At 33.6% G+C, this 14,903-nt stretch overlaps 1 protein-coding gene across 6 annotated transcripts; it reads left to right on the top strand.

The window, feature by feature from the left end:
• The first annotated feature begins 2,763 nt into the window (after window positions 1–2,763).
• LOC106672698 (piwi-like protein Siwi) lies at window positions 2,764–13,166 on the top strand. Of its 6 annotated transcripts, none has more exons than XM_014404322.2 (17): window positions 2,764–2,927; window positions 7,608–7,727; window positions 7,789–7,846; window positions 7,899–8,054; window positions 8,111–8,325; window positions 8,384–8,569; window positions 8,644–8,814; window positions 9,583–9,738; window positions 9,794–9,936; window positions 9,998–10,106; window positions 10,162–10,454; window positions 10,517–10,799; window positions 10,861–11,029; window positions 11,120–11,244; window positions 12,442–12,587; window positions 12,670–12,817; window positions 12,869–13,166. In XM_014404322.2, exons 1-17 carry the CDS (start codon window positions 2,901–2,903, stop codon window positions 12,983–12,985), a joined length of 2,622 nt encoding a protein of 873 aa, XP_014259808.1. In that variant the 5' UTR covers window positions 2,764–2,900; the 3' UTR covers window positions 12,986–13,166. The 6 variants fall into 6 exon arrangements, with proteins under 6 accessions (XP_014259808.1, XP_014259810.1, XP_014259809.1 ...); XM_014404324.2 differs by having other exon boundaries at window positions 7,923–8,054; window positions 12,869–12,985; XM_014404323.2 differs by having other exon boundaries at window positions 7,911–8,054; window positions 12,869–12,985.
• Window positions 13,167–14,903: the final 1,737 nt, after the last annotated feature.

The following is a 14,903-nucleotide window of genomic DNA, read 5'->3' as shown; positions in this document are numbered from 1 at the left end:
ACATGTTTCACATTTTAAACAAGTTCCTTAGTATGTATTTATTTTTAAGCAAAATAAACAGTTAAACTGTTTGCAGAAGCATTAGTTTTTATATTTATAACAAAAAAAGTGAGAATATACACTGTTATTTTTATTACCAAGACCAGTGTCCTTAAAATTGTTATTTTTTATTTATTTTATTTATTGCTAGCTGTCTAAAATAAATATACATTGTGCAAATATATAATTATATACAAATCTATCAGATCTGTGAGACGATGAGGCAGTAGGGAGAGAAATGAACCAGTGTTGGAATTTTATTTAGGGAGGGTACAAAGCTTGGAGGAAATAAGGGTGGGACAAGAAAAGAATTTGGGCTAGTGGCTTAGGGAAGAAGGATACTTTAAAATGAAAATAATCGAGTTCGGATCATTATGGGTCATTTGGTGGCAAAGAAAGGATCATTGAGGATATATCAGAGAACTTTGGATTAAAGGATTGGGTTTTGGAGAATTTGGCCAAGCCCCACAGTTTGACTCCACAAGTACAAATCAATTTGATGAATTGTAAGTGGTTAGTTTGTTATGTATGCTTAATGCTGATTTTAGTCCTAGTAGGTGCCTGCATGATTAGTTCATATCGTTTGCTCAATTCATGTCATTTTAATCTTGGAAGTGGGTTCCATGTAATGCTATTTAAGTAAAGCCCAAAGTAGTGGACTTGGTTCAATGGAGTTATCTAGTTTATGTTCCCTGGTGAGCAGATCTGGCATTTGAGCATAAATTTTGTTTGTCATATTTTTGCTCATTCAATCTGATCTGACACTGAATGGACTAGTCAGTTGGTAATGAGATTCAGGATATGATTGGAGTGTGTAGATAGGATTGTGGCGTCGTCCATGTGGTTGTGAGTTTTGTGTTTGAATGTGTTGGTCAGCAATGTAAATAGTGTAAAGGATTAGACCTAGGATACTTCCTTGTGGAATATCAGCTTTGATAGGCATGATGGGTGAAAAATCAGTGCCGATTCTCGCTTTAAACCATCCACCTGAGAAGGACTTCATGATGAGATGGTAGGTATGAGGAAAGATATGTTTTAACTTGTAAGAGGCCGGGGTGCCGTACTCAATCGAATGCGACACCCAGAAATACAGCTGAGCAATATTGTTTATTTTCTACGGCTGAGGATATGCCAATTACTCTCAAACACTGCTGAATGGTACAATCGAGGGATCGGAATCCAAATTGACGGTTGGGTATTAAGTTTTCAGGTTCAAATATGGGAATTAGCCTTTTAAGGGCAAAATGAATATAGACATTATACTATTTTAATCATTGCACCACCATTCATTGTTTTGTCCTAACTTTCTCAGCTCTTAACTTTATAAAAATAAAATTTTAATTAAACATCATCATTGAATAGCATTTTGATATATAGTTAATTGAATTAATGGATAGATGGAGATAAAAATACAATTAAAAATTTAAGCTCTCAGTACTGGTTCTGACAACTAAATAACATTTTGGTCTGCCTACCCTTGCTGTTTTGCCTGTCAGACATATTTTGGCTTTTCACCATATATTAATTGACGCCAACTAAAAATAGGCTGTGTGAGATTTATACACAGACATTTACTTTTGGGCCAAAACCCACAAATGTGTCCAGCATGAGATAAAGGTTAATACTGTGACCCATCTAATTGAGGGGTTCAATTCCTTGGCTCCATATAGAGAGCATGTAGGACTGCCACCTGATATGAGAATCAGTCTTGAGCACAGCACAATGAGTATCTGGGCCCCAGAGTTGTTTTACTGTATACACTTACTGTGCATTGAGAGTGAACATATTTATTACCATGAATGTGTGGTGTGAGAGGGCTAATAGCAGAATATTAAGTACCCTATTGTCCCTCAATTAGGTTAGTTATATAATAGGTGTAAAAGGTTATGGAGGAATGCCAAGTACTCCACCATCTTGAGTGAATGGTATATAAATGGAAAAGAATGTATTTAAATGAGTGAGAGTGTGAATGGGTTTGGATTTAGGAACTGATTCCATTGGGTGTTGAAATGACCTTCTCAGCTCTTAGCTTTATAAAAATAAAATTTTAATTAAACATCATCACTGAATAGCATTTTGATTTGTGTTGACAGCACCTGGATGGATAAGGCCGTGGTCTGACACTAAATTACCACTTATGGTGGGGGGGGAGTTAATTTATGTAAATGTTGCTGCATAAGTGATAGACTCAACTGTGTGCATGTATGTATATATGTACATGCATGTGCAAATTTAAGCTTACATAAATCTACAAAAATCAGCATTCATTTTTTAGTGTAAAAATAAATATCCTGTGTGTATAAATACAATTAATTACTAATCACCACATATTAATTATTAATACATCCATGCCAATGAGAAATTTTGACACGGACTAGCATTCCTGTGCTATGTTAAAAAATTTAATTGAGATAAAATAAAACATTTTTTGTGACAACTGTAAAAGAACGAATTTGAACCTCCCGCCACTTTTTGTATACGAACCTAGTAATAAACTTAACAAAAATGAAGAAATTTATTCCTTCAATTTTCTCTTTACTGATAATATTAATGTATTAATTATCATTTTTATCGTAAATATAAACCAGTACTTTTACAATTAAGGGTAATGTCTTAATCACGTAATGTATCAAAGCATTAAGGAAGTTACAACATTGGATATCCGTTCCGAGAAGTTGATTTGAAAAAAAATGAACAAAATCCTTGTTTTCCGGCTTCCCTTTTGGAATTTACAATAGTTATCGGCTCTCGAAAAAATGGACGGTTATTAAAATTTTATAAAATTGTAGACTGCTTTCATCAATTTGTATGCAGCCGTTTTCCAAGGCTGAAAATGACTAAAAGAGCGGCGTCTTTTACAAATGGTGGCCAACACGGCGATTCGAAGCGTACGTATGACCTTTCTAACAAATTCGTTTTTATTTGAAAATTGAAAGAATAAAAGTTAAATCCGCTGATTCAAAATGAAACACAATCGCAAATAATATTTAACAAAAAGTCTAAATAAAACGCCCAAATAAGTATTAATAACTTGCTTGGTTATAATAGTTTCATTCTTTTTACGGTTTAAATATAAAGATAAATTACAATTTAAACAAAAAACTAGAAAACAAAATAAGGGATTTCGTTTTAAAACGTTTATAAATATGGCTTTGGTTCAAAAAAACAAAAAAAGTGAGAGCCGTTTTCGTTTAGTTTTGGTTAGTACTATTTTAAATGTACCGTTTTCGATAGACAGTCGTTTAAATGAGAACATGGATTGGCACTATTTGATTTATTGTACTAGAGGTACGTGAACATTTTTTAAATGCTTTTATTTTAACGTATAATGAGTGAGTAAAGCAGAACAAAATATGATAATATAAACTAATTCATAGTTAATGTAAAGCAAACGTGTTTTTTTAATAAATACCGATTTTATTTCTATAATCTATAATAATTTATCTTGTCCAATCTAAATTTAGCTATAAAATTACTTGTAAGTCAAAATATTTTCGATTTCGAAATAAAATGCTTTAACCTGGTCCCAATGTAAAAATGTAGCAATTACGTTTTTGCTTTATTTTCAATATTTATTTTAATGTCAATACACATTTATAAAAAAAATTATAAATATAAATGAAATTGTATGTTTAAATGTACGTTTATCTAGGATATAACATAAAATCATAATATTTACATGCAATGAAAATATTTAAAAAACATGAAAAACTTCAAGCTAAGTTTTACAAATAAAACGAGAAATATGTATAAAATTTTATTAAAAAAGAGAAATTTCTCTTGATTTAACAAAGAAAATAAATAATTTGGACGACAGTAGTTATTAATTGGAAATAGGGAGAGTAGGAGGTAAAAAATTATGTCTAGGAAGAGTAGTTAAAACTTTAATAAATGGTGCAAAATTTATACTGAATACACTGATGGACAAATCTAATTCACCACTCAATTTATTTAATTTTAAATGAAATCCATTATTTTTCTACATTAACAGTAGTACAGGTAGTTAGGAGCTGTCAGAGTCCAAATAAACTGTAAGTAATGCTTTGTTTATTTACTTTAGTACTGATTAATCTCATTTGCATATATTATGCCCTTCCATTCTCCTATGCCTAAAGATTGCTTTCAGTTAACCTTTTTCTTTTGTTGATTTCATTTGATATTATTCTTATTCTTAAACCTTTTTCAATGAGTTTAGTGAGTTGAGTGAATATGACAGTGACAGCGTTATAACGTTATTAGAGGAAGGATATAGCCAGTGCGAAGTCGACAGGAGACTGAGTGTAAATAACTCTACAATAGGAAGAGTTCTTTGGTGCTTCAGAGAAACAGGGCTTTACATTAGAAGGCCAGTACAGGGCCAATCTAGGTCTACAAGCACAAGAGACGATACATTCATTTGTGATCAGACTCTACGAAACTGCAGCATTACAGGAAATAAGATAAGAAATCTGATAAGACGAAATGTTTCGATTTCCCCAGGATTGGAAGAAGGCTCAATAAAAATAACCTCAGGGCACCCAACTCATGGACCTCTTCTTGCCACAGCTCAGAAAATGGCTTCAATACACACAGGAACATGTGTATTGGATATTGGAAAACCGTTAGGTTTTGAGGTGAGAGTTGACCTCAAATCTTCAGATGGGCATAATTTTATATGAAGTTGCTGAGGAGAAAGGTATACCCCATGCTGTGTGATTCCTCAGATGGCATTCTATGATGGGTCATTTCTTGGGTGGCATTTCCTTGGATATCTGCCCGAATTGGTTGTTGTATGAGGAATATTTCTAACTCCAAAGAGGTACTTACAAGACATAATCGAAGAACTTTTACTACTATTTGCCTGTATGTCAGTGAGAGATTCTTGCTAATGCAGGATAATGCCAGGCCCCATAGAGTTTGTGTTGTGGATGACTACATGAATAGGGTAGGAATTCAGTGTTTGGTGTGGCTAGCTCAAAGTCCAGTTTTGAACCAATTAAACACTTTTGGGACCAACTTAAATGAAGAGTACAACTGCAAAACCCAGGCCATAACAATCTAGAAGAGTTGGAAACGGCTGTTCTTGATGAACAGGAAACAATTCCTCAGAATTTTATCAGAAATCTTTTGCAGGGAATATGTAGGCATTTAACTGATGTAATTTGTGCCAGAGGTGGAAATACTCGGTGTTAAAGTGGGCAATTTTTTTTACATTTTTTTTCTTTACTCAATAATTTTTTTATTTTTTTTTATAATTAGGTAATAAACATTTTCTTAAATGTATTATTTTTAAAATCAAACTTATTTTGGGTATGCAGTATGATTTTGTAGATATGTTGTTTTAGAATGGAATGTCAAAGTAGTCTGGTGTGAGATGTAGTACTTGAAAATGTAGGAATCCGAGGAGGCATGGAGCAAAACGAGTGTAGATCAAAAGAAACCAGTTTTGATTCAAACGAAGTTATTTAAAGTTGGTCAAGAATAAAAAAGTTAGAATAAGAGGCACTTAAGGCCTTAGTCTCATGCAAAGAAAGGCAAATCACATACCTAATTCTATGGAATCCCTGGCAGAAGTAAGTACCAATGACCTGACCTTGGCATTGGGGATGTAGAAAGTGGATATGTTGGCCAAAAAAAGAACCAATATAAATTCTCTAGGCCTCCTTGCCACAAAAATGAATCCCTCATGAGTACAAAACCTGATGGAACAACACCCCAGGCATGAGGCACACAAAGAGATTCATAGAAGGGCTGTTGGCAAGATTTACAAAGGATTTACTGGAGGGTGACTGCAACAGAACCAGGATTGGACTCCTGACAGGGCACCAGATAGGAATACGGTCAAAAGAAACACTGTACAGATACTGCCAGGAAAAAGAGGAGACCACAGAGCACATTATATGTTTTGGTAAGGGTCTACACAGATGTAAATAATTGCAACCAGGAGAGAAAAAGTCACATGCAAGATCCTACACTAAGGAACCACTGGGAGGTTGATTCACAACCTGAAGCTGGTCTGTGAATTAGAGGAATACAACAGATAAACTCAGGTTGAGGTGCAGAAGGCATATCCCTACAATAGGAATCCTTGGAGTGTCTATAAAATATGCAATACATTTTTTCACAAAGTAACTATTTTGAACTGGGTCTATTAGTAGTATGTGAGATTTGTATTGAAATATTTTTGAACTCTCTAGTGGTCCTACTGATCCAAGCATTCAAAAGGCTTTATGGTAAAGTGTGTTTATTCACAGAAGTTGAGATAAGAGTCAAGTCAAGTAGTATAACTAGGTCTTTTATTGTAGGTAAATGCTCTAGGGATTGTCCATCATCATTGTTTACTTTCTAAAGAAAGAAATATGGTGACATTTGTTTGTGTTTAGTTCTATAGAATTATATACACATTGGAAAGTTTCACAAGAGAGAATTGAAGAAGTCAGTCATTGTATAGTGGAGTCATCCACAAACATATAAAAGGTTAATAGCTTGAGAGAATAATGGGTAATGTCATTTACGAAAAGTAGAGAGCCAAGGATAGAACCTTGAGGCACACCTGATGAAGAAAAAAAAGGACAGAAAGTACTTTACAAACTTCTACAGAATGTAATGCTCTGTAAAATAGCTACTGGAACAATTAAGTAGTGACGGGCCAGTGGCCACAATGGTTTACTCATTGACACGGCCCTCATCACTGTAAGGTAAAGGTCCCAGTTTGAACCCAACAAAATTACAAATAAGCTTTTTTCAAAAACAACGACATCCTGAGGGTTGATATGTTGTTGCGAACCGTTGCAAAATAATAATAATAATAAAATAAAATGTGGTAATGGTATGAGTAATGATGGCTCTTACTTAAAAACTGGTTTATCAGAGTGATATGGATTTTGAGCATTCATAGCTCATCAGACTAACCAAGTAATCTGCAAGTACATTTCCAGACAGATTGTAGACTTGTTGATCCTTGGCTCCATATAGAAAGTATGCAGGACCCACCCTATGATATGAGAATTATACTTGGGTATGACAGTATTTTGAGTCTCCTATTCTGATTTTTGGAGGAAACGGGCTGTTTCTTTGTTTATATAGTACATATAGATATCTCATTTAGTATTTCTTTTGGTGTATATTGATATTGAATGTATTTATTAGCATAAATGTGTATGTGAGATGGGTCAATGACAAAACATTGATTATTCTACTTTATACACACTACCCCATAGCCTAACTTCTGCGGTGGAATGGCCTAAACCGAGGTCTGATCATGGCCTGCCAAAACCAAAAGAATGTGCGAGCCACAATAAGTCATAAGTTTGATTTTATACACATGTGCAGAGTTGAGCTTATAAATCAGTAAATAAAATAACATAACAGCACCAAAAAATAATTCAAGTTCCAAACACAGCTTATGAACTTTTGGATGTTAAAATGTACATACAACAGAATTAGTTTTAATTTAATACATACAAGGAGTCCTGTTTAGATCATATTTAATACTGATTTCTTAGTATGAATTTAATTTTTTTCTGACACTTTCTTACATTCAATTGAGTGTCCAAAAGTTTACAAAAACAATTTCTGGAAATTATTAGGTTGAAATGGATATACCTGAAGCAAGCAGAGGTCGCCTTAGGGGCCGCTCGAGGGGTAGGGCCAGGCGTCCTGCCGAGCAGACACCCATCACCCCAGGCGGTCCAGTTCTAGATGGGAGAGTAAGTACTCACTAATTTGTACTAATTGCACTTTTTGAAAATACTGTCATTGCCACAACAGGGTGATGAACCACAAACAAGATCAGAATGTTTAGCAAGAGACCTTAAGACTCTATCAAGTCAGTATTTCAACGTTTATCCTTTTTTCTTTTTTATTTATGTTTTTTTTAGTAAATCCTTTAGTAACTCCAATAGTAAATCCAAGTGGTGGAGACCAGAAACGAGATACTGTCATTAATACAAATACAAAAGGAAATTTTCGTGGTCGTAAACCACTGTCCACTCAGCAAGTTTTTACAAGGCCTAAAAATGTTATTAGCAAGCAAGGTAAAATAAATTTAAATGTTGTGGTTAACAGATCCTCACTGTATTGACAATTAAAGGAAAGACTGGAGACGTAGTGGAACTTTCTGCCAACTATTTTGCATTGTTAACACACACGGATTGGGCCCTTTATCAATACAGGGTTGACTTCAGCCCAGAGGAAGAAAGAACAGTTACAAGAAAAGCATTACTACGAATGCACAAGGACTCTCTTGGAGGAGGATACATCTTTGATGGGACTGTTTTATTTGTAACCCAACTACTTTCACCAGGAGTAAATATAAATTCACAGACCTGAAGTTATCCATGATTCCTAATTGATTTTTCAACAGCCAATAGAATTGTATTCAATACGTGAAAGTGATCAGGAAAAAATAAGGATTACAATTAAAAAAGCTGGTGACCTGGTTATGGGCGATCATCACTACATACAACTTTTTAACATTTTAATGAGAAAATGCTTGGACAACTTGCACTTGCAAATGGTTGGACGAAATTTTTTCGATGCAGCAGCAAGGGTAATTAATATAATCAAGGGTAACTGAAATATAATTAATCATTCTTATAATTAATAATGTAATTCATCCCTAAGGTTGAAATAAAAGAATATAAAATGGAGTTGTGGCCTGGTTACTTGACATCGATACGACAACATGAAAACAATATTTTAATGTGTGCTGAAATCACCCACAAAGTGATGCGGAGGGAAACAGCACTGGATTTAATGTATGAAAGCATGAATAGAAGCCGACAAGACTGGAAAGTAATACGAATTTTAATTTTAAATTAACAAATTGTTTTTGTTTGTTTTTAAATGTTTAACATTCACCATAGAATTATAAATCAATACAATAACCCTCCAGGCCTCTGGGTTTTTAAATTAAATTTAACGACTGAATAATTAATGTTTGCGTTGTCTTGTTCATGGCTTCTTTGGCCATTTTAATAGTTTAATTAAATTATTATTAATGAATGAACAATGGAAAATGGGATATTCAGTAGACTCTCATTATCTGCAGGGGATATGAACAAGTATCATTGCACATAATAAGAAATACCTCACATTTCTGGCTTCGAAGATTTTCTTCTACCTACAGTTGCTCTTTCAGCTTTCTCAAATTCTTCAAAAAATTGTTGGAGAGGCTCATTGCCTGAATTAACAATCATGTTATGTTGATGCTTCATTTCACTATTGGATCATATTCTATGATTTTATCTTTTAATTTTTGAACTATCTGAAAGATTTCTTCAAATATTTCTATTCTTAATTACTGTTTTTCTTCTATTTTATCCTCTTTTTCAACCTCTTCTGTGGTCGATTTTTATGAGATCTTCCAATTCTTCAGTAATGAATTCTCAACCGTGGATGAGTGAAAGGGCAAATAACGATGTACAAGGGATAGAAAAGAATATGTGAATTATTTATAAGGGTTATAAGGGATTCTTAATTTTTTGTGAATGACAAATAATTTTTAATTAAAGATTTTCAAAGTTCATAATAGAACATAACTTGAATATTATTATTTTTCAGAGTGTGTTTGAGAATTCAATAATTGGATCAGTTGTTCTCACAGAATATAACAACAGAACATACAGAATTGATGATATAGATTTTAATACTCGTCCTGATTCTACATTTCAATTAAGAAACAAGGAAGAAAGAACCTACATTGACTATTATTTGCAGGTAACAAATTATTTTAATTTTTGTACATTTTTGAAAGACTTTACTTTTTTTATAGCGATATGAAATAAGAATCCGAGTCAAAGACCAACCAATGCTTGTTTCACGAGCAAAACCTCGAGAAATCCGTGCTGGAATGACAGAAATTATATACCTAGTTCCTGAATTGTGTAGGTTAACCGGTTTGACAGATGATATGAGGTAAAAGTCAACACATTTTGCTGTATAATTAATGAATACATTAACAAACTGTGCCATTTAGATCAAATTTCCAATTAATGCGCGCGCTCGCAGAACATACAAGAGTAGTACCAGAAGCGAGGATTCAAAAATTGCACAAGTTCAGTTCAAGACTCAAGTCAACACCAAGTGTAAGAGATTTTATCGCAATTTAAATGTATTCATTTAATTCTGGGCATTTAAAAGGTTCAAGAAGATCTAACACAATGGAATATGAAACTTTCCACCGATCTGGTGAAATTCAACGGAAGGATCCTTCCACATGAAGTCATCACATATGGTGGTTCAGCACATTCAGATGCTGGCCGGGATGCTGACTGGACCAAAAGTATGAGAAACTTTCCTATGCTAATAATGGGCACTCTAAGAAATTGGGCCATCTGTTATATGTCAAAATCTAAGCCTGATGTACAGAGTTTCATAGCTGCTCTTACAAAATCTGCTATAACGCTACAATTCACTATCCCTCAGCCTATTATGTAAGAAAATGTGCATTTAATTTTTTAAATTTTTTAATTTATTTATTACTTGCAATTTTCAGTAAGGAATTGAACGATGATAGGAGTAGCACATATGTAGATGCAATAGACCAGTTGATTTCTTATAAGAACCCTCAATTGATAATGTGCATTGTTCCTAACAATCGAGCTGATCGTTATGGTGCTATTAAAAAAAAGTGTTGTGTGGACAGAGCAGTTCCGACACAAGTCGTAGTAGCCAAGAACCTTGTATCAAAAGGAATAATGTCCATCACGACAAAAATTGCAATCCAGATAAATTGCAAAATAGGAGGTACCCCATGGACTGTTTCAGTACCAATGAATGTAAGCCATTTCCTTGAAAGAACAAAATATCCATAAATGATCAATAATTGATATATGTTAGGGTTTAATGGTTGTTGGATATGATGTATGTCACGATACAACGAACAAAGGACGGTCATTTGGTGCAATGGTCGCTTCCCTCAACAAAGGACTATCTAGATATTATTCTGCAGCCACACCTCATACAAGTGGTGAAGAATTATCAAATGATTTATCTATTAATATCGTCAGTTAGTATCAATAAAATAATTTCTAAAACTACATGTTTAAAACTTTCGTTTTTTGGCATGATGTAAATTAAATAACTTTTCTTTTTGTAGAAGCAGTGGTGAAATATCGCCAATACAATCAAGACAACTTGCCCTCTCGCGTTGTCATTTATAGAGATGGTGTTGGTGAAGGGCAGATACCATTTGTGTTTAACCATGAAGTGAGAGTTATCAAGGTAAATCTTTTTTTTTAATGAATGAATATTTTATAATTGCATATACAATTCAGGGCTAAGCGTCGTTAAGTTAGCCCTCTCTAAATGTAGCAGTGTCTTTGCCACTCTTGGTGAGGGCGTTTAGCATAAGTTTAGCACCTCTACAGTTTATCCACTTTTCCTTTTGACTTTTTTGGATCCATTCTGGGATGGAGGATTCTACATCCAAAGTATAGATTCAGGGCCAATATGTGGTCTTGAAGATCCTCCTATTACCAGTTTGTCTACAATTTTGTTAGCCAAAATTCCTTTGTGTCCTGGTACCAAAGATATCATCAGGTAGTTGTGTTTTCCCAGATTTTGTAAATCTTGGATGCCTAATTTTGATGTGATTATTTTACATATTAATGCATTGACAGTAACAACAAACTTTGCTCAATGACTGCTTGGCTATCTGATCTTATGAGGTTTTTTAATCAGTATATCATCTTTTAGGATTTTTCTAAGGCACAAATGTTGGCATGTATCTCACATTAAAAACTGAGATGTACTTCCCTAATGAGTTTGATTGCTCATACTTTAGCTTTACATAAAGCGCCTGAGCCAGTTGCTTCATTTATTTTGGAGCCATCTGCCTACCATATCATTGTATCTGATTTCCTACTGAATTCTTCTTTTCCCTTATGTTGAGAAGGATGTTGTAAAGATTGTTTCCAGAATCATATATATAGTCAATCCCCATTTCCAATAATAGGTTTGCCAGTCTTTGTAGGCTGCCCAATATTTGGGTAGGTTGTTGGGCTTTAGTCCACCAAATTAGTGAACCTTAGGGTAAATTGGATCGCCCTGCCTTATATAGCAAAAGAATCATTTTTGGTTTTAGTCCCCATGACTTGCTAAAGTTCTTCTTGTGGTCATTAGTGATTTTTTTTTTATAATATATGTTGCAGCTATAATATTGTAAGTCAATTTTTATATTTGTTGACCATGTAAGTCATTAGAAATAGTTTTTCGGAGTTTGGTGAAGCAATATTTCTTGAAAACGTGATGAAGGAACTTAATGTTTTTCTTTCTTTCAATGAAGGCTGACATCAATCACATCAAGATATGTCTTTTAGAGTTTTTTACTAGGCTAAACATTATTAAGTACAAATTTAAAACATATACCTGATTTAATGTTTCAACATTTGTACCGATGCATAATCATATTTCATTCAGGAAAAACTAAACAACATATACAATGGAAAGCCACCCGGCATGGCATTCATTATTGTGACTAAACGCCTGAACACCAGGATTTTCTATGAAAACAGAAATCCTCCGCCTGGTACAATCGTTGACGATTGTATCACTTCTCCTGACAAGTAAAAAATATATATATTTATAAGTTGTTTTATTAGATTCAATTTGAATTTTTATTTTATTTGAAACTATTTTTATTTCCAGATATGATTTCTTCCTTGTTTCACAATCTGTGAGGCAAGGTACAGTAAGCCCAACTGCATACAACGTAATTGATGATTCAACTGGTCTCGACCCAGACAAAATGCAGCGGCTCACATACAAAATGACCCACCTGTATTTTAATTGGAGTGTAAGTTAAAGTTCTGATATTGTAATTTTCAAATAACCGAGGCTGTTTTAGGGGACAGTACGAGTACCTGCACAATGTCAGTACGCTCACAAACTTGCTTTCTTAGTTGGCCAGTCTTTACACAGGTCTCCGAATAATGGACTTGAAGATCTTTTATATTTCTTATAGTATTATGGTTCTAATGGACTCTTTTAAGGTCATCTGAATCAATGTATATAATGTTTGTAATAAGACTTTGACGATTGATTTGATACATTTTTATACGATGAAAAATTAATATTATTTGTTTAAACTTTGTTCCCAAATATAATTTGGATTACTGTAAAAAATTAAAGCATATTTAAGTTCATTTACTGCAAACATAACTAAAAACTATTTTTAGATACTGAGCATTATAAATAAATTGTAGGCGTAAAGTATGTGTAAAGTTAAGATTGTGAATTCTAACAGTTAATCAAACAGTCAGTCCGTTGAGTGAACTGCTCCAATTCAAAAATGCCGAATTTGACTGGCCAAAACAGTCCTTTGTCAAAAACAGGTGAATGGTTCAAAATAAGTTCTTAAATTCATCTTTACGAATCCTCCGACATTTGTCTCAGCTACTCTCAGAAATGACTTAGTTGACATTGAACAAAAATTGATATCTGATTCACTTATGACATATATACTTCTAGATCTGCCATCTGAAACTATAAACTCCATGACACGTATCACAGGAGTTTCTAAAAAAATGCACCTGGCCTAGCTTTTGTATTTTACAATAAATTACCCACAGGCAGCGAGAATCGTCCACTGAGGTGGTGGCAATCTGGGGGCAGACCCTAGTCATATCCATACAACCACTGAGTTTGGGCTCTGGGTGCTATCAACAGTTAAGTCATGTTCACTCCAACACAATCAGTTCCTAACCACATCATTCACTCAGGGTTTGAAGTACTCAATATTCCTCCATCACCATTTATACACCTATTAAATAACTAACTTAACTGAGGGTTGATGAGGTACCCAATATTCCACCATCGACCCACTCAAAACACACATTCACGCTTGTAAATAAATTCACTATCAACACAAAACTATCATTACTATAGGCAATAAAACAAATCTATTTCCTCCATGAATTGGAACATTGAGCCCAGAAACTTGTCTTGCAGCCAGCACAATTTTTATATTGGGTGGCATTCCTACACACTATCTATATAGAGCCAAGGAATAACAACAAAAATCTATACATAGAAATAAATACTATTATTTTTTATCAATGTTAGAAGTTACTTTTTCACTCATGAACATGTTTGTTGGGTTTGTGGATAAACTGGACTTGGACTTGAATGAATGAACACAGGTTTCAATGAAAAAAAAAAAAAAATGTAATGCTATTATTTCAAATTTCACGTTTAAACTTTTATTTAATGCATAATTAATATGCTATACTCTGCAGTAAAAACATGTAATATTTATATGGAACATGTAGATTTGATAAAATAAAATCCCTTCCTGCAGGGTTACTGTGGGAAGGAAAAATTAAAAAAAACACTGGACGAAGGTATGGTGATGAAGAAAAAACAAATTCAGTTGTTACTGCCGAGATTTCAACCTATTAAAAACTTAAATATGTCAATCTGTAGATACATTTAAGGTTGTTTTTCCCTGATGATGACCTTATAATAGGTAGAGAGCTTGGCAGTAACAACTGAATTTCTTTTTCTTCAACACTATACCTGTGTTTTTTTTTTTGGGGCCTATTTATATTTTACTATATTTAATATTGTTAGACAAGCTTATTTTACCTTACTTACTATTACCGAAACCACTATTCATCCCTATACTTTTTTTATCGCTTTGAGATTCTTATTTGCAATGGTAACATGAATAGAGGTGGTGTGAATAAATTTGATTAAAATTATGGTGAAATAATTATAAATATTAATGAGTAATTGGAATCTTTTTCATCCATCTCTTTATTCATATGGTTTTTTTTATTAAACAATGGTCAATTAATTGACCAAAATTGTCAAGCAAATTGAAGGAATGCAGCAATTTGTAGTTCAAAGCATTCTGTTTAGATTGTGTTTGCCTTGATTAA

This window comes from Cimex lectularius, unplaced genomic scaffold (genome assembly GCF_000648675.2).
Source record: "Cimex lectularius strain Harlan isolate CLEC.00 unplaced genomic scaffold, Clec_2.1 scaffold61, whole genome shotgun sequence".
Taxonomy (NCBI): domain Eukaryota; kingdom Metazoa; phylum Arthropoda; class Insecta; order Hemiptera; family Cimicidae; genus Cimex; species Cimex lectularius.
Note: the sequence above shows the minus strand (reverse complement) of the source record. Positions and strands in the feature narration are given on the sequence as shown.

Excerpts from the sequence above, each read along its gene's own strand:
- LOC106672698 (XM_014404322.2), top strand. The coding sequence starts at position 2,901 with ATGGTGGCCAACACGGCGATTCGAAGC. Across the intron at positions 7,847-7,898 it reads AGACCTTAAGACTCTATCAA|TAAATCCTTTAGTAACTCCA; the intron begins GTCAGTATTTCA and ends TGTTTTTTTTAG. Across the intron at positions 11,245-12,441 it reads ATGAAGTGAGAGTTATCAAG|GAAAAACTAAACAACATATA; the intron begins GTAAATCTTTTT and ends TATTTCATTCAG.